Consider the following 27,096-nt stretch of genomic DNA (forward strand, 5'->3'; position numbering starts at 1 on the left):
GGTTATAGCTCCAATAGTCTACAAATCAAATAAGTTTGGTATTATGTATAGCTTCCATGAAGATTTTCGACGCAATCGACCGCAATGAAGTTGTTTATACTTTCTTAAAATTTGATATAGACCAGTTGAAGAGAAAAGTCTTCTCCGCAAACAATGTGAAACAAGCTCAAAGTATCGAAACCATGTGGTCATATTGTATTGAAATGATTTTTGAGTAACGGTTGAGTTGACTTCCTTTCTAAATAATAATAGCTACAGTCCCTAACACTGCACAAAGTATAGCGCCATCGTCAGCCAATCGATTATCCCAGCCGTTCTGTGACGCGTTAACGAAATCAATTCTCCTCAGTATTGATCCAGCTCTGCTCGTGTGGATAACATCAACGGACTTTCAGGGCTGGGTCGTTCGGTGCCATTCTTATGACATGACTATCTCACCGGACCCTGTTGACTCTCATGGGTGGAGTCTAATGCGATGGTGAGATTACCATTGAGCTCCACATTCTAGAGGTTCCCTCAGGATTCTTCTTCCTTCTAGGTACTACAACCTTCAAGTTGGTTTGGATAGGATTTGAGCCCCGGTCCTGTCCCTGCCCAGTCAACCGTCCATAATTAGCTAATAATAATTAATTAAATATAATACAACAACAATATTTAAAAATTTCGTTACTCATCACAGCCTCCACAGCAACCCTCATCATTATAGCAGCATCGCATTGCATGTGTACACTCACCCAAATCAGCTGAACGACACTCAGCTACCCGCAAAAAAAGTTGTTAGTCATGCGCACTGCCCGCTACACAGTGAGCGCTCCATAGTTCCCGAACCCACCACCAGAGGCTGCCACCATCCAGCGCTGCTGACAAACCTTCGACCAAACTCGATGCACATCGCATACGCTCATGCGCACCCACACACCGAAAGGCTCGTGTGTCATAAACGTCAACCCTTGAGGAACCTGCACAACACACCACGGCCATCGGACGAACGTTCACATGAAGCCCATTCAGTCGGAGTTAGGACACGAGACAGCGCTGTGTTGAAGCACGTTCGCCGTGTGTACGCGTGTGTCGCGTGAGGTAGTTTTCTTCTCCGTTTTCTTTCCGCTCTGGCACTGCTGCACCATCTGCGAAAACTCGTATCGATACGCCACGAGCGTACTCCCAAACCCCCCGGAAAGTGGATATACCTCGGAAGCGCCCGTGTGCATCGACGAGCGACGAGACACATCGAAACGATGGCAGCGCGCTAATCATCCGCAAACAATGTGCCACGATTTAGCGCACGGTGAATGGAATCAATGGAATTAATCGCGCGTGCATTGCCGTCCTCATTTGTGTGGTAAACAGGCACGGCCGTCTGGTGTGGTGCATAAACGGTGCAAGGCTGGGCGCCTCCATCGGTGACATACACCCACCCGCGGCACGTCAGAAGTGTTTTGCATCGATTATGTTCACCATGAATGGATACGCGCCAGTGCTGGGCCTACGATATTTGTGACTGGCAGTGATTTGAAATGTGTATTTTTTCCCTCGGCCACCACACCACCACGGCACATCCTCCGTCGGGCTTCGTGAAGGAATTATGTCAAATTATTGTCGTTTTTCGCATCGCGTACACAAGGGCGGTGTGTGATGTGGGCGGAACCGAAAAGGGAATAGAAATGCACGGCGATACCGCGAGTGCCTGCAAGGACATCGTTCCGTAGCGACCGTTTGGCATTGAACAGCACTTCATCCCTGTCGTTGGGTAAGAGCGTGTGTCAGTGGCTGCGTGTGTGTGTGTGTCTGTGCCAGAGGAAGTGCATCGGTGCGGTTGTTTAGCTGGTTCGTTAGCCAGCCATCGTTGGCGAGGACCAGCGAGTGCAATGGATGTGTGTGCGAGGTGGATTATTCATCGCCAGCAAGCCCAAGGCTGTGGGTAGTGAGCGCTCGTGTCGTCGCGTTTTGCACGGTTCATCCGCATCCGGTGGGATTACGCCAGTTATGCAGCTCGTCGCGGCCCACCGTGGCTGCTAGCTGCTTCAGAAAAACAAGAGCAGTGAGATAAAAAGAATCGCTTCACGTTCGAGTACCGTCAAGTGCGGGCGTCACACGAGGGCGTATGCAGTGAGTGATTGCATTTGTCCAGCACCACCAGTTCTTCAGATCAGATGCTGGTGCATGGCGAGTGAGCAGAAGTTTTGAGCTGGTGTCTTTGACGTGTGAAGGCAAAAATGTATCACAGCAGTGGGTGAAAACAAATGATTCAAGTTAGTTTACTCCACAGTTTTGATGGTTTACGAGCAGTGGAGTTAGGTGAAAGCAAACATAAATAAGCAAAGCCCTTCGGGCAAAGTGCAGTTCCAATCAAAGTGTGGTGATAGAGCTTTAACGGAGAGTGATGTTTGCCAAAGAAATATTCAGCAAATAAAGTGAATATCCAAGTGAATCCAAGTGCAATCAATAGTCGATTCTTGCTGTGAAAAAAAAAACGTAAAAGTGAAGCAAGTTAAATGGAATAACGAAATAATAATTTAAAGCTTCCCGTGTGAAAAAATCATTATCCCTGTATCTTCTCCCGTTATTTTGGGGCTCAGAAAAGCAAGTCAAACCCAAACCGACCCCCCACGATAGTGCACAGTACCGTGTAATACGATTACGAAAGTGTACCCTCCCCAAAACCGTGTACAGCCGCGAAAGGTGAAGCGCAGTGCAAAATATATATATATATGTGTGTGATGTATGAGCTTACACAGCAATGTGGCAGCTGAAGCCTGCACCGGCAGCCGAAACGACCCGAATAAAGTAACCATGCTGCCAGCAACGGTGATTATTGTGGTGGTTGTTTTCACCGTTTCGCTGGTGGCTCCCATTAATTCCGCTGGATCCGGCAGTAGTGGCAGCAGTGGCGGTGGTGGTGGCAGCAGCAGTAGTGGCAACAGTGGTGGTGGTGGTCCGGGCACCAGTGCCAACATGGACGAGAACGAAACGCTCAAGAAGTCGACCAGCTCGCGGATCGTGCACACAAAGTATGGATCCGTTTCCGGCACGATCGAACACCTGGACGGGCGCCATCTGGATCCGGTCGAGGCGTTCCGCGGCGTACCGTACGCTTCGCCCCCGGTGGGCAACCTGCGGTTCATGCCCCCGGTGACCGGGGCGCTCTGGTCGGGTGTGAAAAAGGCAGACAGGTTAGACATACATTCCCGCTTCGAGATAAAAATAGCAGCAACCGCCCGTACGCACTGTCCCGGAAGCTTTTTCCGGATGAGCGGTGCGCGGTGGAATTTTGCTCTCTTGCTTTTTATTTTTCACCAGAATTGATCCAACTGTTAACACCTCGTCTTTTTGTTTTTGGATGTTGTGCCCCGTTACCGTGGCCTCCATGATTTTGGTTTTCATCTCTCCCTGCTGCTTTAGATTCAGTCCCGTCTGCCCGCAGCGGCTGCCCGATATCTACAACGAAACGGCTGCCCTGGAACGGATGCCACGCGGTCGGCTGGAATACCTGCGACGACTCCTGCCCTACCTGCGCAATCAATCAGAGGACTGCCTGTATCTCAACATCTACGTTCCAACGCAAGGTACGCTCGTCAACGCGAACGCGAGCAAACACTTGTCTTGCAAGATAACAATGGTCCTGTGTCCTCAAGAAAAAACCTTGAGCCCTCCGAACCGATACCCACATAACCGTCCCACGGTGTCGATGTTTTTCCTTCTTGCGAAATGTGCTTGTTTTTGGCTGTCACTGCAAGTGTCATTAGAGCGGTTCCATCACAGACAAAGAGCGCAAACAAAAAACACCAATCCTCAAGTCCCGAGACCGAAACAAACAAACCTGGGGGATGTAAAGAAGGGGACAAGCCGCAGAAAAACGAAAAGTAAAACTCCGCCTCGAGAGCGTAAAGCGCACGAGATTTTATGAGATTTAGAATATCCTTTCCGAAGGACATACGCAAGCAAGATGTGGGGTGGGTTGCTTGGGTCCCAAACCCAACCCCAAAAGCAAGAATGGCCCCCGGGAGTGGGGCGGAAAGAGTGGGCAGGATTACGTTTGCAACTTTTGTGGCTGTGGATGAGAAAATAAAATTGGCGCTTCACGCTCCACGTCCTCTTCCCACACTCCAGGCTGTCTGCTGTCACGAAGGCGTCAAATGCGTCGGACGAAGGATGTGAGATTATATTTTAATATCCAACACGCCGCCAGCAGTAGTGGCAGGCGCAGCAACATCAACAACAGTATATACACCCGCTAAGTATCGATTTTGCGACATCAAAATGAAATAAAAAAAAACACTCCGGTTCCATTTTCTCGACCCCTCGTGTCCGGTCGGAGGATCGTAACTTTTTTCTCGCCCGCTCGTTCTCTCGCTCGTTATTTTGGGTCGTCGGTGGAAGTTGCGTTTTCCTATCATCACCACGCCCCGAGAAAGCGAATCGAGCAAGACAATAACAGCGGCAATGGGATAATGCAAAAAAGAGCACTGCTACCCACCCAGGACCGGACATGTCCCAAGTGGGATTTTGGTTGTGGTCGTAAGGGCGTTTTTTTTTTTCTTTGCTGTGAATCCTTCATTGTCTTGCTTTTGAGCCGCCGGAGCTCAAGGGAAGCCCTTGAGCAGGGCGCATTTACTGGTTGCGGGTTAGCCCATTTTAGTAGCTTTCGTAAGTGAAGGATTAGCAAACAGCGCGCAAAGGCTTGCTGAAAATCTTCACCCTCTCCGCGTGCTACCCATCCATCCCGGACCGTCCTCGGATTGACCGCTTTCATGCTTCAGGGAAAATCATTCGGGATGGATGCGCGAAGCGTGCAATACTTGCCCGGCACCATAGTGACATGGACATGGATGGGCAGCACGGTTTGTCGACACAAACAAAAAAAACGGCTGCCCCACAGAATCCTTCACACAAAGTTCCGAACGAATAAAATAAAATCCCTTTTTGATAGCGGCACCTCCGGGCGAGCGTCGCGACCTTTCGATGGTCGTCCGCAAAGCTTCGACGCTTCCCGCTACCGGCCAGCAGTAGTTCAGTGTGCCGTTTCATGTGCTTTTTATGGCATTCTCGTCCTTCGTCTTCGTTCGATGAAATCATAATCTAGTCCGGGATCCGGCCGACCCCCTAAGTTCGAAGGCCAGCAACAGCAGAAAAAAAACTTCAACACGGCCGAGCCACAATATTTTATTTCGATGACGTCGGCCACTGTACGGAAACACGTACCAACCGAGCAAAGGCAAATAAAGTAAAAAAAAACTCGCGCGCCCACCAAAGTCCGGTAGTCTGTCTTTGTTGGCCACATTCTTCAATCGCCATTAAAATGCCGGTGATTCTTAATCAACTCACGAATTCCAGCCAGGGGCCGCACCTTCGAGAAGGTAAGCGGTAAGCGCAACAAAAACAACCTTTGAAAGGAAGGGGAAAAAATGGCGAAAAAAACTCAAAACCAAGCCAAACCGGTCGCCCGTGAACCCCACTTTTCATCTAATGAACAACATTTTCCGGGCGGTCTGAAATGGAACGTTTTTTTGCTGTTTTTGTGTGCGAGCGTATTTCTGGCCACTTTGACCTTTGGTTCTGGCTTTTCTGCAGGTAGCTTCAGGTGGGAAAGGGCGTCCGATTTGCTGCTTTGATCTGCTACCTGGGATCTTGCCTCGTTGTGAATCGTTCCAGCAACGTAAATTAAAGCAGTTCCGATTGAGTTTGTTTGATTTTGGGTATAAGCAGGAAGGTTTGAGGCGTTCTGCGAACGTTATGCGCGATTTCGTATACATTTGCTGGAAATCAAACAAAAACGCCGCTCAAAATTAATCACCCAGAACGGTACCGGCGATCAAACGTTTGTGATAATTTTAGGAAATATTCTTCGATGGGTTGGAAACAGGAACAGGATCTTGAATTGGTTATATTTTAAGAAGGCTTTAGGTTTAATTGGGCAAAAACTTTTTTCAGTAAACCAAACACCTTCTTCTATTCATACTACTCTACTCCATTTTCAACACTACAACTTTAAGTGGTTTGGCATTCACGACTTGATTTTATGTGCAGCTGGACAGTACCTCCTGCTTACGGGTTTCGAACCGGAATACACGAACATTCCGATGTTTGATATTTTCCCAAAAAAATTGGAAAGGCGTCTTGAAATAAGCTTGGTTTGGTTCCGAGATTTTTTTAATAGTTTACCAGGTTTCTCAATAATTTTCCGTTTGAAAAACTATACAAAAAATATTGTGAATTTCTCCGGTTCTGCCTTATGAATACAGGAAACGCTTATGCCTTCTAAAAACACTGGAACACCGTACAGCATTAAGCTGGAAGATATTATAGATTTTGTCACATAAATTTAAACAGCTGGATTAAACAGAAGGAGAACTCCTGGTTATTGTTTACTGGTTTAATGGTACGCTAAGAATCAAACGCGAACCACGAAAAACTCTCGTCAACTGTTCTGTTCAACTGCATTCATTAAGCAAAATTTACCAATTAAAACGAGACATAAAGGAATGCAACCATCATTTGCCTCATCAGTTATAATTATCAATTAGTAAAAGCAGTCGCGTTCGACCAACGATGCGCGAGTGAAGCAAAATATTTGAAAAGCTTTTTCTGATCCGATACAATGTGTAGTAATTTTGTCAGGCGAACAAATTGCAGCTCGTTATACATTTGATGGCATAGCAACGTTTTATAGTTTCAATGTTTACATTCGGCAACATAACATCCAAAATAATTAATTCACTTTAATTTGGCACATGATACAAGCCCTTTGTGCGAAACGCTTTGCAAGCGTTTGAAGCGTTGCCATCGATACGAGATCGATTACGTGTGCGATCGCGAGGTGGAAAATCGTTCCATAAGGATTTGGCTTCAAAAATATTATTGGGAAATACTGCGAGTCGAACATAGCAACCTATACATCGGATGGGTATCAGGAAATGTATTGGAATTTAAAAACGATTTTTTAAAGCTCAGAGACCGATCATTTGCGATTGAGTCGATTTCCTCTTAGCTCGCAACGCAACCTTCATGCACATCATATCCTTCCGTGATCTCATTTCACACTAACCCACCGTTATCAAAACGTTACAAAGCTTCCTAAAACAATGGCACAGGTCATTTAATTCCAGCTAATGGAAGGCATCCATTTCGTGGCCTAATGATATGAAGTTAATTGAAATATAATTACACTCTTTTGACTGTTGTGCTAACCCCACTCGGTCTACGCTAATTACGCACCAACCACAGACATGTACACGATTAGCAATCACACACTATCCCACCTTGCACAGCAAACGTTTCCCGTGGCAGTGTAAAAACACGAACTATAAATCAATACTACTCGTAGAACGATTTTAACCTATATGTTTCACTGTACAAACGATTCGACGTACGAATGCCAATCTAACTATTTCATAACATTTCATCAATCCAATCACATGATTATCTACCACCTCCCATGACACCCGCGAAGTATCCGGCAAACATCACGATGGTCGTGTTCGACATATTTTGTGAAAATCCCAGCCAAATGAATGCGGCCCCCGTTGTACGAAGAGGTTTTGCCAATTACAGTATCGGTCGGTCGGTAGTATGGTGGCGTTCCAGCTATCATAACACCCATAAAACCCGTCATTAATTATATACATCATTTAGAGAGGCAGCCAGCCCGTTAACTGTGCTGGGGCCACCATTTTTTACGAGTGTACCTACCGTCACGTAATCCGTGGTAATAAATGTATGTATGTATGTGTGTTTATATTACTGTATTACGGTGCAGGGATTCCATTGCCCGGCTCGGGACATGAAATATCCCCCCAAAACTGATTCATTTACGCTGCAAATCTTGCCACAAAATGCTCGTACGCCCCAAACACACGCGAACCCGTACGCGATGAAGCGACTGACGCCTTGCTTGCCGACGAAAAAGAAACGAACGGGTCAAATTGTGACGTCTCATCTTATTAGCTCACATAAATTAAATTTCCCTGCGCCCCGGTGTTGGAGCATTTCCGCCCACGGGGAACAACAAGCGGCCCTGCGGAAGAGGAACGCAAAACTTTACTCGTCGGTGGTCGATGACGAGGACAAGCATGACGGCGAAACGCATTTGCCCGTAACTGACAGTTTCCACCAACAATTAATCATTTGTTTGATTGATCAATAAATCTTCCCCGTACTCGGGGCAACTTCGAGAGTACTCAATTCCACGTGGGTGGAAGATTCCACCCATGGGCGGTGTGACGACCGGACTGAATTCATTGTTTACTCACGCGTCTTATCCTTTCCACGCACGATGTATGGAAGTGTGAGTGTGTATGGGTGAGAAGCCTATGGGACCTTGGCTTAGGCTAGGGCAGTGGAAGCCGCACCCCAAAACACAAACTCATTTGCCAACGCTTCATGCAGTGCCGAGTGTACCGAGCAGTACCGCCCCGAGGACTCCCGGGGCCTCCCCACTAGACAAACAAGCGACCGTACGAAGCAACCAGGCGCCAGTCGCCGGTTTGCAGCGTGACTTGACACTTCCGTTTGGGCTCGACTCGCGAGTTACCAGTTCCGGACGACGCGTCGTACGATGCGTTCACGAGTACGACGATGATGACGACGACACACGGACACAAGCACACTCAGCACTACCAGGGGAAAGTTGGTGGCCTGCGTGTCTGAGGCTCGGCTTCACATTTCCGCCGTGCACGCACGCCAAGATCAGGATCGCATTTGAAAACTGCAATGATGGATGAGTCCTCGATGGCCTGGGTCGTCGTCGTCGGATGAATGTCGAAAAATAAGCATAGTTTACATATTTTGCGATGGGTTCGACTGCTTCACAGTGAAAATGCTAATCGAAGGGTTACGAGCTGAGGTTTTACGGAGCGGCTCACTGGTACGCCGGCGGCTCCGTACGACATTGACTTTGATTGATTCATCCGGTTTGATACGGTTGCGGGGTGAAAGTTTGCAAACAGGGACCGTAAAATTAGTCACTCGGATGCGTGTATCCCGATGGGAGCAATTCGGCTATCGAGACAAATCGCTTTTACGGCAAACATTTGCGCCGACAGTTAGGGATATGTATTGTATGTATCGAAAAACGCACAACCATATCAGATGAAAGCCAAAATCAATCAAGAGAAAAGATATGGCAAATCGTTTCGCAGATGTGGTCTGATGAGGAGAGACGGTGGACCAACAAAACATATACCTTGCCATCAAACGATACAAAAATCTTTATGAATAAGTTATGAACTTTTAAAGTTGCTTGATAAATGAAACAACACACCTTGCGCAACATGTAAATACGTCATAAATAATGAATACATGCTAAATGCGAACAAGACCTACGCCCTTCTTTCGAGACCAAACTTACAACAAACATTGTGCCATAAAGTGTTGAAGTCACTGTAGGCCATTGTCGCACAGGGGACAGGCTAGACGATCCCGGCAGCAATTATCCTGCCTGAACAATTCAAAATTAATCAACCCTTTTTGCCGTGCTTACGCCACATGTGTATCTGCTGGCAGCGGGATTGCTAGCACGACCCATTTTGCCTACCAATATTGCCATCCCGGTTCTCGATTGCAGATGCAGCTGTCCCCTAACAACGATCCTCTCAAACTGAGCCACACAGTCTCAGCAGCCTTCTACGGCAGGTCTGTAACTAGCAAACGAAAAAAGACAAGGACAAAAGGGACAGCAGCATTTCATAAATATTAAATGAGCACCTTCGTTTGAACCGGAATCAAACTACTGACCAACAACTGTTCGCCCAACAACGCTTGCCTGCTGCTTGGCTGCTTCCGTGCATGGTCCGGGTGGCTATTGAATATACGAAAGCTGCTGCCTGCAAAATATATGTTTCAAAAGGTACAACACACTCAGGAGATGGAGACCGGAGTTCGTCGCCACCCACCCAACTGAAGCTCGATAAAGCTCGGAACTAAATACTCCCATCAACTAGTGCCCGGTAGCATCCTTGCCAACGGTACCGACGTTTGGCTCATGAAACATGCATTCAAGTGGTCGATCGAGTTGGTGCACACCAACCGAAAGGGTCGAATTGTATCGTGCCTGTGTGTGTGTTCACTTCACACACACACACACAAGTTTTCTTCTTTTCAATTGCTCTCTTAGCTCTCTGGGCTGGGTCAAGGAGTGTCTACTTCACCTAAAACCTACACGGGCTTCTGCATCCCGAACTGGTAGGTCTGTTTGTTTTTCTGCACATCCGAAATTAAATACCAAAAACCCTTCGGTTGCTGGCCGAAGATTGTCTTCACCGGCGCTCAATTCAATAGGCAACGGCGTTCTGTTTTTTTGTTGTTGCGAAATCCTTAAGACACGTCCGATGAACCGAACCGAACCTGAACCGTATGGTACCCACCAATTGAATTCGATCTAGTGGGATATCTTATTAATGGACCTATTTAATAAAGATGAATTCTGATTACACCTACGGTCAGTGTAGAATACAAAACACTAAGCCTCCGGTTTCTAGTTCCTAGCGGCACTCGGTAAGGTCAAGTCCCCAACAAAAATTCGACCCGAAAGCATCGTCCTTTTTTGCACCAAAAAAGCACATTTATCAGACAGAGCTCGCTCGATCTCTCTCTCTCTCTTCCAACCGAACCGTACCCGGGAAAGAATAAACGAAGGTCGCCAAAGAAAATTCGATACGTGTTCAAGTGGTAGCGCTTGGTAGCCCGTCAGAGGCTAGCGATTCGTACTTGAATTGAGATAAATTGAATTTGGACGAGTACCCAGAGCGCCACCAGGCTCTCGCTCGCTCCCCTTTTTTTCCCATCCGTGTTGGCCCACCGGCCAATCGATTGGTTCATCCAGTGCGGGGCAGCCATTCGTCCTTCACGATTCCTATCATAAATTCTTACCAATACCTACCATCCATTACCGCAAGACGGTGAGACAGCAAGCTCCAATAGTGGCCCGAGGACCAACGCCCGAAACCAAAAGAAAAAACCGTTCTTTCGAACGGTTCTAATGCCGCATGCGGTTATTGTGTTAGCGTTGAAGCATATTTTGTCGCACCAAAAATTGGACGACAAACGAGCGAGCGTGGGTTCGTGTGACTGCAAGGTAGGGACAAAAAATATCTAAGCCATATTGAAATTTATTGTGCAAATATTCAACAAATCCCCGCGTGTGCGCGGTGATTTATGCACTGTAATTTTTGCTTAGCATTATCCCACCCAAAAAAAAAAGCGAGGATTGAGCGCCTGGATATTTCACCGTAATGTAATACGATGCGATTTGCGCAAGTAAATATTGCAATTTTGAGGCAAATACATATTTGGTAGGCATGGGCTGGTTTCTAGCTTGCTGCCGCGGAGATGTATTTACCTGATGGGCGAACCAAATTGTTTGTCAACATTGACCGATGGTGAAGCAAATGATATTACTGTATACAACCTATTCCAAACAAGCTAAATGCTGATAGTATCAATATGCGAAAAACCGTGGGGAACACGCAAAAGTAAATCCTCTCTATAACCGATTACAGAAATGTGGCAGAAAATCATCATACACGCACGCACACACACACATGCGTTGTAATGCCGGGCGGTATAATTCCATCGTACACTCGAAAACATAGCTCAAAGATACTGCTGGAAGCCGTACTAGCTAGCTTGTCCTCTGCGACACCACTCTACCAACAATAACCATTACCACCCGCTTTAAGCAGCTCACCATTTGTCGATGAGATGTGTATTGAAGCAGCAGACGACAAAGAAACCTACATCCGACCATGGACGGTATCGAATTACCAACGGCACAGCCTTAGACATACTTACACGGGCGATAGCGAGCAGCTTATCAGTGGCAACAAAATGGTGGAAGCGTGTCGATAGGCAGAGAGAGAGAGAGAGAGCAAGGATCGGTAAAAAAGGGACACAAATAAAGTAAAACACCGACAAAATCCAACAGCCGGGAAGTGAACGCCCAGCGACAGTCAACAACAAAGGAAGATTCTAATGGATTAAACGTGTAGCAAATCCGCTCCCAATGGAGCAAAACGGAAGGAGAAGATTACAATATGACATAAGCATCCAATTAGAAGCTTAACGAAAACTCACATACCTTTGGAGCTCATTTGACAGATAGATTTTATTTTCCCGCCACTGTCGGCCCGGAACCGGTTCCGGTTCACACAACCGGAACCTCTCGCAGGGAAGATTTTGTTTTTTCGAGCCAACCATACATCTTAGCAACTTCGATAGCAACCAACTTTTAAGCACACGGCTTTGGAACAGATTTGTCCTTGGCTGGTGAAGCCTTTCAGGCAGCGTTGATGATCCGTGTACAGTGGGAGTAGTGCGTGCCGGACGTTTTATGTAGGTGGAAAAGTGTCGAACCGGAGCAAACGATTGTTTGAGAGGCTTAAGGCATCTGTTGAGATTTGGTTAACAATCGCATCAGTTTCGGGAACAATGTAATTTAGCCAAGACAAAGGAAATCATTTATCCTGGTGATATTGTGTACATCAGTTTTTTACATTAGCAATATCTGTTTCTGGCGAAAGATATGCATAGCGTCGTACGAGTCAGTTAAAGAGGATAATCTAAATAACTATTTGAAGCTCTTGGGCGAATAGTAGTTGATTTAACATTCACTTAATTAACAACGGTATATCTTTTTTAATATAGTAAATCTCATAGCCTACTATAAAAATCAAACTACTCACAGGAATCCTACTTCGATTTTAAATTCATACGCTCGTGTTGCACACATTCAACAATAACTGCCAGTTTAAAAAATCCCTTACACATCTGACGAAGAAACAAATTCTGTTAAAATACTTCTTACTGCAATAAACGTTTCTCAGCCATAACAGGACCATTTAAAGCTTCTTTAAAAATGTAAGGCTATACCTGGCAACCATCTCGGTTGAAACCTCTTCTCTGCCGACGTTCTGCTAAAAAATAAAAAAATGTCTGTCATACCGTATCTGTAGAGTAGACGGTTGATGGGGATTATACCAAATTCCCATTTTCGACAAGTGTTTTGCAACAACAGAAAGCCAAGCCCTTCCAGTATCTTGAGCGAAACAAAAATACATTACTGGAACGTTGATGTTCGAAGCCCACTTGATGACTTTATGGCACGATATTAAAAGAAAAATCTTACTGAGGGCATTAAATCAGATTGAAATGTTGTTTCTTCCAAACGTGAAGTGCAATTTATGCTTTTCTAGCACTTAAAAATAAACAAATCTGCGCTATTTCATCCGTGAAACATTTATCAATTTCTAGCTCTAGAATAAGTGAAGCATCTCTCATGTCCTAAAATCGATAGACCCTTATACTCTCTCCTTGTTTTCTGATGATACTTTCCACAGGGTAACATCTATGTGATGAAATTCATCCCAGCACAAGCAAGAAGGAAAAACATCTTAAGTCTTATCATCTTCACGCCTTTGATCCCGTCTAGCCATCTAATCTTCGCCCGTTCAATCTAATCTTTACCCTGCTTTCAGCTGGTTCGCGGGAAAGCTCCAGCTCCTCCAAGTATGCCGTCGTGGTGTTCGTGCACGGTGAATCGTACGAATGGAACAGTGGGAACCCGTACGATGGATCTGTGCTAGCAAGTTATGGACAAATTTTAGTAGTTACAATCAATTATCGTTTAGGAGTATTAGGTAAGTAGAGGGACGGGCAATCGTAACTTTAGCATGAAGTTTGAGACCCGCGCTCATCGCTTCCCCATCTTCCCTGCGCAGGATTTTTAAATGCCAACGTGGACCGGTTCTCGAAAGCGCCGGCCAACTATGGTCTGATGGATATCATCGCCGCCCTGCACTGGATACAGGAAAACATCGAGGCCTTTGGCGGTGACCCGAAAAGTGTGACGCTTGCCGGGCACGGTACCGGTGCCGCGTGTGTTCATTTTCTGATCGCCTCCGCAGCTGTACCAGAAGGTAGGATAAGTGTGCAAAGTGCAGCGGCTGTGCTCCGACGTGGCGGTGTAAAAGCTTTTCCTGTGAAGCGTCCATTGTGTTGCTCGCGATGAACGACTTTTCCCTATCACTAAGAGACGAGGTCTTTAAAAGGAGCCTTCTCAAAAGCATTCTCTACCAGGAATCCGCGCAAGCTTGCAAGCTGTTAAAGCATCCAAGTTTCACTTTTCAATGAACGAATCGTGAATTAGCATAAGAAAATACCCGCGCACATTCACGGTCTTCCACGCCCACCAACCGGTAAAGCTCGGTAGAACGCCCAGACGACACCGCCGTGACGTATCCAGCACATCTATGCGCCCGTCACGTTTCCATTATGGAAAAGATAAATTTTTGTTTGATAATCATCAATTACTGTACCAACATTTCCATTTCGCCGGCCTCGATCGCTAATGGAATGAATAAATCCATCACCACTGTACCGCGCGGTCTGCTTTTAACGGTGCCCGCCACCGAAACGCGACGACGCAGCAAATGCTGCCAAGGCGTCCAAAAGTCTCGAGAATAGAATGAGAGTGCCAGAACAAAGACAGCAAAGAAGGAAAAAAAACACAAACTGCTTCGTAAGTGAGAATTTTCTGCACTTTTATTGGGCGTATTTTTTTCCTACGCTTTTTCTACAACATGGTAACACTCTACAGATGCCATTCAGAAGCATTCAGCACGCCATAAATGCCCCCACGATTCGTACAAACAAACGAACGTCAAAATCAATAAACATCGCTACGCCCAAGATGCTGCACTTTAAATTGTTCCTTGTGCCACGTGTTGTTATTGTTTGAGCGGGGGTGAGTGACACGGACTTTTGTCGCACACGTGCATGGTACATTAAAAATGGCGGGCAATTTTTATGATTTATTTAATTTTACTTTTTTATGGGTGCTGTGAATCACACTTTTCTACGTAACACTTTGCATGCGTTTGCCTAGAAACTGGTTGACGGGACCGAGCGAACATGGGCCGGAAACTGTACGGGGCCATTATTAACTTCATTTCCCATTCATTCATTGTTGATTTTGATTTATGTCGATGCCAGCAGTTGGTCGTCCCATTCTGCTAATATTATGTGGACGTACTCGCGATCCAAGCGGCCTGTTTGCGGGTGTTTTGTGCTTTCTCTCTGGGTCCACGGATGAATGAAGCTGGTGCTGCTGTTGAAACTGTACCACAAGTGCGAACTAGAGCGGAATGATTAAGTTCTAGATAATAACCATTCCATTGCCCAACCTGCATTGGCTAAAAGGGAATTTCGATTTTACACCCGCCAAACTCACGCTTACTGTGCGATTGGTTGCTAATGAAACATTCGCCTAAATATTTGACGCCAACTGTTGGACGGGCGTGCTGAATTGACCTGGTACTAGAGCCAGCCTTTACGAGCGCTGAGGCTTGGCTGAGTGACGTTTCGAATACCGCCCATTTCACTTTTCAGCCGTGAAACCGGTTGTGGGCTTTCGCCATTTTCGCGCGGGAGTTAAATTCACGTACCACCAACAACCGTTCTTTTGTTGCATTACCACCAAGCGCCGCACATTTTCCGAAAATGAATTCGAAGCGTTCCCACGGCGCGAGTGTTCCAGTGAAAAGCAATTCGTACTTTATCCACATCAATGAACCTTTTGCAGAAGTTCATCACACCCGACAGGTTGCCCACGCGGACAGCACGCAACAAAGACACACGTGGCACACAGGTATTCGTTTCATGCGCTTCCCTTCCCTCGCCACCAGGGCTGCTGTTTCATCGGGCGATCATGATGTCCGGGTCGGGGCTTGCACCGTGGTCGCTGGTAGGCGAACCGGCCAAGTTTGCCGCATACGTATCGCACCACGTGAACTGCTCGCCCGATCTACCTCACCAGCTGCTGCTGAAGTGCTTGCGGGACAAACCGCTAGAGGACATTCTATCCACCAGCGTACGGGCACCAGATTTCGGGAACGCGTTCGGTCCCAGCGTGGACGGTGTTGTAATAGGTAGGTATCACCCAAACCCCCCTTTCGAGAGAGTTGGTGCACTGGGCCGGAAAACGAATGGACTTTCTTCTGGTCACTGTAATTAAATCACGCTTTACGATCTCACCTGGATTGGCAGACACGGGCGAAATACAGCAGATGGATGGGACGCACTACAGCGATTACAATGGGAATCCCTCGGCTTCGAAACCATCCGCTCATATCCACAACACGCTCAACACGATCAATGCGATACTGTTGCGCAAACTAGCTATTAACAAATTGTCCAAGTAGGTATCTGCGTCCCCGCCTCGGAAAACCATGGCACCCCACGACGCTAATCGTTCATCGGTAATTAAACCACCATCCTCAGGTACGATCTGCTGGTGGGTGTGACGCGTGCCGAGGCGTACTTTGCTTTCAACTCCGAAGACGTCCAGTACGGCATCGAGGCGGACCGGCGGACGAAGATACTGAAGAACTACGTCCGGAGCACCTACAGCTTTCATCTGAACGAAATACTGGCCACGATCGTGAACGAGTACACCGACTGGGAGCGTCCGGTACAGCATCCCATCAATATACGGTAAGCCCGACTCGTTTTTCGATTCGGACCATTTCTTTCTTTCTGGTACGTTTGTTTAATTTCGATTCCTGTCCGTGCCTTGCGCGACACCGTTTTACAATGCAGAGATGAAACGCTGGAAGCGTTGAGCGATGCACGTATCGTGGCGCCTGCCGTACAAACGGCCGACCTACATTCCGCTGATCACCGCAATTCGTTCCTGTACGTGTTCGATTACCAGACGAAATTTGGCGATTTTCCTCAGGTAAGCTTTGGGTGGACGAGATCCCGCGGACTTGAACCCGACCGTAGGACCGTAATCAGCCCCATTAGCGGGTCGGATACGATTTGTGCCACATTCGTGAAAAACTTTCAGATCGATTCTCTAACACACAGACGAATCCCTCACAATAGCTAGAACCGATTGGCTTGCCACACTTTCTAATCCTTTGTCGGATGAAAATCCATTAATTTTCTGTCCCGCACACAGATAAAATGTCAAAAGCATGCTGCTCATTTCACATTCTTTCTTGCCGGTGTTGTTCTACCTTCCCATAAGTTTCGAGAGGGGCCCATAAAAAAACGAGCAATAAAACCCGATTGTGCCATGTTGGAAAAGTTTTGTGCCAGCTGGCAAGTGTGTGACAACAAGTGGATACGATGATCATTTTTCTCGATCGATCATAACCAATGGAAGTAATAAAACCGTTTGACGATGGAAAAAGAAAGATGGCGAAACGCCTTCCGTCAGCACTTTTCGAACTAATGTAAAGAGAGGATTTTAAAATATTTTTACAACCACCAGATAGCACTCTACCAGATATGGTTTTGCTTTATTTTTAAGCACTTTGTTGATTGTTTTACAGAAACGCGAGCAGATTGTAAAGTTGGCAAGCGAATTGTTCCCCCTCCACGGGGGGTACACGAGGATTTGGCCGCTTCCAGTGAGCCAAAACTTTATCGTTCGAACATTGTTTAACCCGCCGTGGTTTCAATAAAAACATTCTTTCCATACCGATTTGTTTGAGGTTACAAATTGCTCAAGTTTGCCATCCGATAGGAAACATAACGCTGCGTAACAAGCGAGCATTCTGCACACACACAAAAAAATCACTATTGAAATTCTTTCGCCCGGAAAAACAAGAAACGGATCAGAACGCTGAAGTTTTTTTCTTTTCTCTCGGGCGGATTAGAACGCTGCGCCTTCGCTCGTGGATGGCTCTGTGTCCATAAATTATTAAACCGTGGAAAAAAGGAACGAATCGGTCCATCATTGAAGCGTTGTATCCCACCAATAGTTTGCTGTCCATCTGACGACGGACAACCAGTGTCACGATACGACTAGCACAGTTTCGGCGAACAGCGTTGGCATTCGAGACGGGTCAAAGATTAAATATCCTGTTGTGTGCAACACTTTACCCTGTCAATCTCCGAGACCACCGAGATTTCAAAAAGCTGAAAAGCTGCTCCGAGCTGATCCTAGCCAATGATCGAATCTCCGAACCTCCGACGCCGAAACTGAACCGAAGAATGTGCCTCGAGCTTCAGTTCCAGTGTGGATACACTGGCTATGTCAATGGTTGGTTGCTGCTGATCTGATTCTAGCGAAAGATGGTCGTCACTATACCGTTACGGAATCAAAGCCAACCACAAAAAGCGAGCATTTTACCCGCTTTGTTTTATGCTTGTACATGTACAAGAGGGATTACATTTTAAACTACTAAACATTGTTATCCCCGCTGGACGTAGCTTGAGCACAAAATCAGTGATTTCACCATCAAGCTCATCTAATCGAAACGGGATTACTCACCTTTTACAATCAAACCACATCGCAACATCTGCACAGCTACAGCTTCGCGGCTATTCTTCAAAGAAGATTGGTAGTGATGTGGAACCACAGGTTCGAAACGACCACATCTCAAAACCCATGAAAGCAAGGTTAAGAAAAGGTGCCCAAAATACAACTCGCAGGCTTAAGGTTCGAATTTTTGTTGACCTGGAGGCTGAAATCGTCACAAAGCTAGTGATGTGCAAACTGAGTCAGAATGAGTGAATGAGTTAAATCTCAGCGATGGCTGAGATGACGATGAATTTACGAAGAGTTATTTCAACTCATTTTTGATTTAACTGTCCCTGCCAACTAACTACTCTTTCTCTCTCTCGCTTCTTGGCCTAACGCCCTCCTAAGGTCATGTCTGCCTTTTCTGGCTTAGTAGACTTAATGATATCACATAAATGAGTCAAAACGAATGATTGAGTTAAAATGTTCCTGGTGAGTTAAAAATAGTGAGTGAGTGGCTTGTTGGTACGGAGAGTTAAATCACTCATGAGTTATTTAAATGAGTTAAAACGTAGTGAGTTATTTAAATGAGTTAGTGGTAGTGGGGCGGTCCGGTGGTCGAGGCGACAGCGGCACCGGTCTTCACATGGCAGGGCCGGGGTTCAAATCCCATCCAGACCGTCTCCCCGTACGTAAGGCTGACTACTTTTCTACGGGTAAAATTAAGTCACAGAAAGCCAGAAAAGGCAGGCCGAGACCTCCCGAGGTTGTAGTGCCAAAGAAGAAGAAGAAAACGTAGTGAGAGTCTGGTTAATCGGCACGGCGATAAGATAGATCAATCATTCTTCGAGATTTAACTGTTTAACTCCTAAAGAGTCAATATAAGATTTAACTCACTGTTTTAGCTCAATCACTCAGATGTAATTCGCGTTACTGAGTCGGTATTCCCATCACTAGACAAAGCCCCCTTTTTCCAAGATTAAATTGTGAGCCAAAATTAACAATCGCGACAAAGAAGTGACCTATAAGCCTGGTAGGTTGCTGGTCGGAAGGAAAACTTCATAATCCTTTTCCGATGGGGTATTTTTGGTTTTTTGGGTGGGCTACCAAATATTGCGTGCCGGTCCAAAAAACGCACGCTGACTTCTTACAAAATGGTCTGACAGCTACGCTCGTTCGCTCGCTCGCCTGTCATTCGTGACCTCATTTTCGTTCGAGCACGGTTTTTCGGATGCCGCGTTCCGTTCGCCCGGTGCACCTTTACCCAATGCTGCAACAACGCGTTGAAGAGTTTGCGTGCGTAAGGGTTACTCGGGATTTTGCGTTTTGCTCACCCCGATGCCAACTTTTGCGAAACCAAAACATTTGTTTTCTGCACGTTTCGGTGGAGGTTTGGTTTTGCGTCCTCGTCGGAAAATGCCGGTCGGGCAAATGTGCGCAACTCGAGGGGTTGGAGTGCATGGATTTGTTCACAAAGTTGCCTACAAAACCACAAACATGAAACACCAACTGTGGGAATACGGAATCAACCAGCAAAAAAACAAAAAACCATGGCACCACAACTCAAAACGACTAAACAGGAAAGAAATAAAAAGATAAACGACTAACCAACAAAAAAAAAAACACAACAGCAACAGAGGACAAAATAACATGCCACACGGACACATAACTTTGCGCTGCACACTCCTAACATAATCTGAACTCATGTTGTTATCACATTGCTCTCAATCACAACTCACTGTTCTCTGGCCTTCTCTCATCCCACGCTACGCCCACAATACTGTACGCCGCGCCGGACAACAGCGACAGGGCTGTATCCATGGGGAGGATCTGCCGTATCTGTTCGGTGCGCCACTGGTCGGCGGATTCAATCACTTCACGCGAAACTACACCAAGTCCGAAATCGCCCTCTCGGAAGCGGTTATGATCTACTGGTCAAACTTCATCCGCACCGGGTAAGTACGGCAGCCTCGTATAATGATGCTTTCTCGTTCTCGGAGAGGGTTTTTTTTTCGTTTGTGTATTCCCTGTTGTACGTTTCAAACCCTTGTCGCCAACCCAACAGTTCCAACAGTCTACGAATCACGGATACTGTTCATATCCATTTTGTATATGTGTGGCTGTGACTCGACAGTTTTTTCTGCTCTCCCCGTCGATCTTACGTGCTGTTAACCGCGTGTTCTGAAAACTACCAAATCCGGTCCAATTCTCCAGTGGCCCTGTCAATGTGGGCACGTCCATCCGTAACACTGCCCAGCCGTGCGTCACCAGCCATCGACAGCTAGCCCGAGCGACCGACCGATTGCATGCTGCGCTGTGGGAAGAATAAAAAACCTCGGAAGTACCTGCTTGTTATGAGCAACGTTTCCACTTAGCTCGGGCGGGATTTGGTTTTAGACTTTTTGCCCTTTAAAAATTCTGCCACCAGTGATGAATTCTTCCTAATGGACCTCTTTTTTTCTCTCTACAACCCACACACACACACACACAAACTTTTCTCTCTCTCTCTCTCTCTATCTCCCTACCTCGAACAGTAATCCGAACGAGCAGCTAGAAAATGATCACGTACGCGACCGGACACGCTTCAAGAACATCGAATGGACGCCGTATGAGAGTGTGCACAAAAAATATCTCAATCTCGGTGAGTAGAATTCCCACTTTTGCGTAGATCTGCTGATTTTTATTTTTTGTTTTTTGCTGCTCAACAACTATTTGACAGCGTCCAAAAGGCGAACTTTTAACGTTCGGACAAACGTCATCACGAGCGAAAGAACAAAGCGAATCGGAACAAAGGCAGCACTACTTGCGGAACTATAGCACAAAGCAGCTCAAAAATGAAGCTGGATAAAATTTCTGTCAAATTTTTCCACACAGTACTGCTCTGTGTGGCGCGAATTTAAGGGGTCCTTACGCTACGGAAACCCCAGCCCGGTCGGTCGGTTTTGTTAAACCCGTTCCGATCGGAATCGTACAATGAAATATCGATCGACGGATTGGTCCCGTTTTCCGCTTCGGGGGCAGACCAATCAGTGTCAAATATCCTTCACCGGGGGAAGGCCACCGGTGATGCTGAATACGATTAGAACGATAGCGCCACTTTGATGATAGCTTTCGTCAGGTTTTCCGTTGCCGAGCCAACGCAATCCCCGGAGGTTATGAGCAGTCCCGACGGTGGCTCAGCCCGAGTGTCACGTGGGGATCTTGTGTGTTGGTTTTGCTTCACATTCGACGTTTTGGCCCTTTTTTGTTTCTTTTTTCCGACGAATCTAATACCATTCTTCTTGCTTATTGTCTTATATTCCTCGGGTTCAACGGATAAAAAACCCACACACACACACACACAGACACAAAACCCAAGCTGAAGAACCACTACCGAGCGCACCGGCTGTCCTTCTGGTTGAACTTGGTGCCGGATTTGCATAAGCCGGGCAATGACGATGTCCCCAGCGGGCACCACGAGCTCGAACCGGACGACGAGGAACCGCCACCGGCCATGCCCACGGTGAAGCCGCTCAATCCACCCCAGCGCGATCCGGCTACAATCGGGTCGAATTATACACTCTTCACCACGCAGGTCTTTTCGCTGCTCAACTTCTCCTCGTACGGTATCCTTCCGAACGGCAGCCGACATCATCCGGGCACACGTCCCATCCATCCGGTGACGGCGGAATCTTCCGAGGGTGGAGACGATGACGGCACGGGTGCGGGTGGTGTTGGGCCAGGTGGAATGTCTTCCTCGCAAGAAGATGGTTTTGCAGCGTACAGCACCGCGCTCAGCGTTACGATCGCGATCGGATGCAGTCTGCTCATACTGAACGTGCTAATCTTTGCCGGCGTGTACTATCAGCGTGATAAGACGCGGCTTAATGAACCGCGAGGCGGTTCCGGCATGGGTCCCGGTGGTCACGGTACACTGCAGACCAAGAAACGCAACGAAAATGGCCAAATGCCGAACAACATCTGCGGCGAGCTCGAGAGTCTCACGATCCACTCGAAAACGGACCCATCCACAATTCTGGGCCACCATCATCCGGCCCTGCAGCATCACCAGATGCCACCGCCCGAGTTTGCCGATCTGCCGCAGCGGGCACCACCGCCACCCAAGCATCTGAAATCGGTCCCGGGCGATGGTGGAGGGATGCTGCCGGCGCACGCCCTTCAACTAATCGGCAGCAACTGTGGTACGCTGACGAAGAAAAGCTGCGTGAAGTCGAACCTGACGGCGGCCACGGTCGGCGGTGGCGGCGTGGGCCATCCTTCGCAGAACGTTACGATGGACGAGCTGCGCGTGTGACGTTAAGTGTCGTTCGCTCTCGAGGACCGAACGGTAGTGGGCCCCGATCAAGGACACATGCTGATGAACCTGGGCGACAGTAGAAGCCTTGCGATCGATGGCGCTATGACTGCCCTGTAGCGAGGCCGGACGATGGGACTGGCTCCCGATCAGGGAGGGGAGTGGGTGGTGGGGATGGATGGGGGTCAGTCTGCCACAGGTCGGTCACTGCCGCGCGGAAGCCCGAGAGAGCGGATGCTGATGATGAATTTCAATAGGTTATGAATAATTAGGCGCAAAGGTATGGTGCTCCCACAAAGGTATGACCCGAACGTGAAGGTATGGCAAGCAGAGCAGCCAATTTTTAGTCGAAAATCGAGTATATAAAAAAAACAACATGCCAAACTGAGGGGCATGTCCAGCAGCAGTAGCTACACTGCATACAGTTTCTCAAGAGCCATGTTGGGTTTATGACAGATCAAAGGAAGTAAGCTCAATTTGTATTAATCTTTGCTTTTCTGATATGTTGTGATCGTTTGCTATCATTTTTAAGTGAGATAGAGCCAGCAAAGATGCAACCCCAGCGTTCGGGCTGGCTCATCTTGAAGATCAGTCATAGGAAATTAAAGCCAATAGTTATGATCTTTTGAACTAATTTTGAATATCTTAATACTAGGTTACCCATCTTAAAATACACAATACCGGTCACCCACCCCAACAACTATCTCCGGTTATTGGTTTTTCCCCAATCTTTCCATCCTAAATCAACTGGCGCTATAGAAACTGGACGCAGTGTAGCGTGTGCGAGAGAGTGCGTGTGTCTGTGAGGGCGAACTTTTCCAAAGGAATTGATGATGATGGTGGTTGGTGCTGATCTGATGGGACGGTACATCCCCCGCCTGTTTATTATGGCTCGGTAGCATGTTCCGTTGCTAGGAGCAGGTGTAATTAATCAATAATGATGAGGATGGCCACCGGGACGAGCGAGCGAGCGACGGGCACACAAACGATCCGCCCTTTTTACACCGCCCCAACGTTCATTTCCGTATTCTTCCCCTATCCCGCGGCAAGCGGTGCCAATCCCGGGGAGGGTAGTGGTTCGTGTGGTGGTGTGCGAGGTGGTAAAATTAAAACATTAATTTTGCATTTCTGCCAGCCGAACGGTTTTCGCCTATGATTTATCAGTGACACTTCCTGAGCTAAATTATCCTGGCCCCGCTGCCGCTCGGTCAACGCGCCTATTCGGATGAGCTAGTGCCAGTCAAAGGTCACCTTCGGCACCGTGTGCTCTTGAGCTGCGAAGGATGAGCTCTTAATTTTCGATCCATCCTTGAAAGAACCAACAAGCGCGCGCCTCGTACCCCGCAAACCCAAATCACCGTCACCGGACGACGGGAATAGCTAAATTAATGATTAAACCATTTCGCCTACGGTGCCGGTACGAGGCACCCGGGCCCTTTGCTGTCGGAGCGGATCGGAAGCGTTCTGATAATTGGAAAATATTTTGATTTTTGAGGTTGTTTGTGCCAGGCTCGCTCAACCGTTGACAGTTTCCATTAACGCCGTCCTACTCGTGCGCTACTTGTCGTGCAAGTGGCAGTGAACGAGACGTTCCGTGAATGAGGCAGCTTCTCGCGAGGTCGTTAAAATATTTTACCTTCTTCCCGGAGGTTCTATTTATTTGACAGAACGACATTACAGACAACAGGGATGAAAGAGCGAGCAAAACGAACAGCTACACAAAACAACAAACCCGCAATAGGCCACCATCAACGGCGTTGAGCTCGTGGAAATTGTGCGTTTGTAAGCAGTTTTTTATTGTCCGGTTTTTCCATGCTGCAAAAAGTAGCATGAAAAAAACATCCGGCCCTCCACTATTTGTCGTGTTCGGTTCGGGTTGGGTTGGTTTGTGATCTTCTTTGCAAACCATTCTTTCCCAACCCCACCCAAAGTCCCGGGAGTCTCACGCCTTGGCCCGGTCTTGTTTTGACTGTTTGAACAGGCAATTTATTTGACTCCATCCACCATTGTTCTGGCCGCGAATGATTGATAGCATTATGCCGGTCGATGGAAGCCACCGGGGGGGCAGGGGGTTTCTATGTTCCGGTTCAGTCTCAGTTCATTACCTTGAATCATCCGGCCTGCCAGCACGCCACAGCCACCACGACCACCACCAGCTGCAGCCGGGTTATCCCAGCTTCATCCGAAATCCTTCGACTTCGAATCCTGCTACGACTCACCCCACGCCGGCATTTTCTTCCCCGACGACAGTCACCGTGCGCACCTTGCCCCGAAAAGCGGGGGGTGGGGTGGTGGGTTGTCTTATGGGAACAGAAATAATAATGCCCTATTGTTTGAATATAGGACCAAAGCGGGTGGCATCATAAATTCTAGGAAATAATAACAATAACAATAAAAATCTCTTTGTACATAATAAACTCCTTCCAACGGTGGGTGGCGCACGGGTGGTGGCCACCTAGTGCCAGGACAAAAAGGCGGCACATCAGGTTATCCGAGCGGACGGAACACACACACACACAGGCAGAGAAAGACCGGTAGTAGTATGGAAACACATTTTCCCGGGCACAGTTGTATCTTTGATTAAGTATTCGATAAGCCGCCATAACGAGCGAGATAAGGGGTTGGAATGTTGTTTGGGATAGGGTTGTTGTTTTTTTCCGGTTTTCGGTTTTGTTCTCGTTGTTGTTTCATTGTTGGTGCAAGCTGGATGGACGGCCTCATCAACGGTTGGTTGGTTGGTTGGTATTGTCGTCGGACACTCGGTGGAAACATATTTTGCGGGTGACTTGTGATTTGTTGCCAAATTTTGGATGGAATTTTCTATGTGTTTTTTTTCCCTCGCGCTGGAATCTCCCTGGAAACCCCCGCCCAGACACGCTTAATGAAGTGTAGCGTACACCATCACAAACAAAAAACGCACCAGCTTTAATTATGTTCAAAACACGAGCAACAGCCTTCTTTATTATTAATAGACCAACTTGACCGCCCAATGTCCTCGGGGGACATAAAACAGGAGCTTATAATTATGCTTAATCTTATTTGAAGCGTTTTTGTTTCCTTTTTTTTTGGGTTAGAATAATAGCCTGGCCTTTTTTATGAGTTCCAATTCGATGCGAAATGATAGCCGAATCCGAGGTCACAAGACACATCTTTTAACCAGCATGTTTTGGAGTAAGTTTGGGGGACAAAACAAGGTAGTGGGAAAAATAACTAAAACATTTTGTTTCCTGCCACAGAACAGTAGTTCCGTTTTTAAAAACGCAAGATTAATGAAGTATTATTATTGGACGTGCTACCGCAAAGCTGGATAATTATCGGTTTGCGTGTCACAGCGTCAACAGCACGACACTTCAACCAAACCAAACCAAACTTTTCCGTTCCCGTAAAACGTAAATAAACAACACTCCGAACACTGGGCACGGATGGCGTGCAGGACGGTCAAAAAAACCCTCTGTTCAAATAGATACTAACAAACAAAACGGCTTGAACAAAGAAAAGGGTGAAAAAACAAAAAACAAAAATACCAAAGGTGTGAAAGAGGATTTTATCTTTGTTGAATTAATTTTAATAGGATTTCTAAAGACTGACCTTTCTGAAATACAAACTCGTTCTATCGGTGGTTAAAACGGGGCGAAGTATGCTGCGATGCCTGTAATTTAAAAAACACAAACAGAACAAACAAAACATAAGTGAAAAGAAACATTACAAACTAAACGATTACAAAGAATTGATTTGCTGAGCAAAATGAAAGGCAGCACGTAAAGAACACACATCTAAAGGTAAATGTTTCCATCGCGAAGCATTTCTTTCCCCTCGGACGAACAAAAAGAGCTTTTATTTCGATTTTTCATCAACAAAACAAACAAAAAAAACGGTGGAAAAAATATTCTCTCCCGTGTTCTAGGCGAGGTTGTTAGAGGGAGTACATAGGACTATTATTGTGTGCGTGTGCGTGTCGTCGTTCAAAGCCAATTCCGAATATTAAACTAAGGCACTGTAGGTATGCATCGAGGAAGCCTGGTCGCGTCGATGCGAACGTAACAAATTAAGGAAACCATTCTTCCGGGCGACTACGTACAACTTTTTCTCGTACCCTGCTAGCCGCTGCTGTCACTAGTCGCTCGAACTGGCAGGGCGCTCCGGCTAACTCAAACCCATTCTAAGAAATCATTAAGCACTTGCCAAAACGCGACCAGAGACCAGAGAGAGGGAGAGAGTCAGAGAGAAGTTGCAAAGAAGGAGAAGCAAATGTACTTTTAACATTGTAAATATTTCCGAAATTAATGAGCTATCTCAAGATATTGTGACAAAAGCGAGCGCGCGACGACACGCAGCAGCAACAACCAAACACTCGATGGGAAATTGAAACTACATGTAAAGCACACACAAACACACACACCGAAGAAAAGCACGCAACCCACAAACAAAGTGTAATGTGCAAAATGCAGCCGCGAGTTGCGAAACAAGACGAGCGCGATAGTAGAATCAAAAACGAGTAACGAAAGAGGCGAACGTGGCGAATGCTCGAAATAAATGCGACACAAGCGTTGAAATTGAA

At 46.9% G+C, this 27,096-nt stretch overlaps 1 protein-coding gene across 2 annotated transcripts; it reads left to right on the plus strand.

Annotated features, from left to right (window-relative positions):
- The first annotated feature begins 1,017 nt into the window (after positions 1-1,017).
- On the plus strand, positions 1,018-27,096 carry LOC118506312 (neuroligin 4-like). Of its 2 annotated transcripts, XM_036043262.1 has the most exons (12): positions 1,021-1,080; positions 2,270-3,173; positions 3,403-3,566; positions 13,470-13,631; positions 13,713-13,910; positions 15,678-15,920; positions 16,039-16,189; positions 16,273-16,485; positions 16,591-16,729; positions 20,048-20,199; positions 20,779-20,885; positions 21,589-27,096. In XM_036043262.1, exons 2-12 carry the CDS (start codon positions 2,725-2,727, stop codon positions 22,536-22,538), a joined length of 2,928 nt encoding a protein of 975 aa, XP_035899155.1. In that variant the 5' UTR covers positions 1,021-1,080; positions 2,270-2,724; the 3' UTR covers positions 22,539-27,096. The 2 variants fall into 2 exon arrangements, with proteins under 2 accessions (XP_035899154.1, XP_035899155.1); XM_036043261.1 differs by having other exon boundaries at positions 1,018-3,173.

This window comes from Anopheles stephensi, chromosome 2 (genome assembly GCF_013141755.1).
Source record: "Anopheles stephensi strain Indian chromosome 2, UCI_ANSTEP_V1.0, whole genome shotgun sequence".
Classification (NCBI taxonomy): domain Eukaryota; kingdom Metazoa; phylum Arthropoda; class Insecta; order Diptera; family Culicidae; genus Anopheles; species Anopheles stephensi.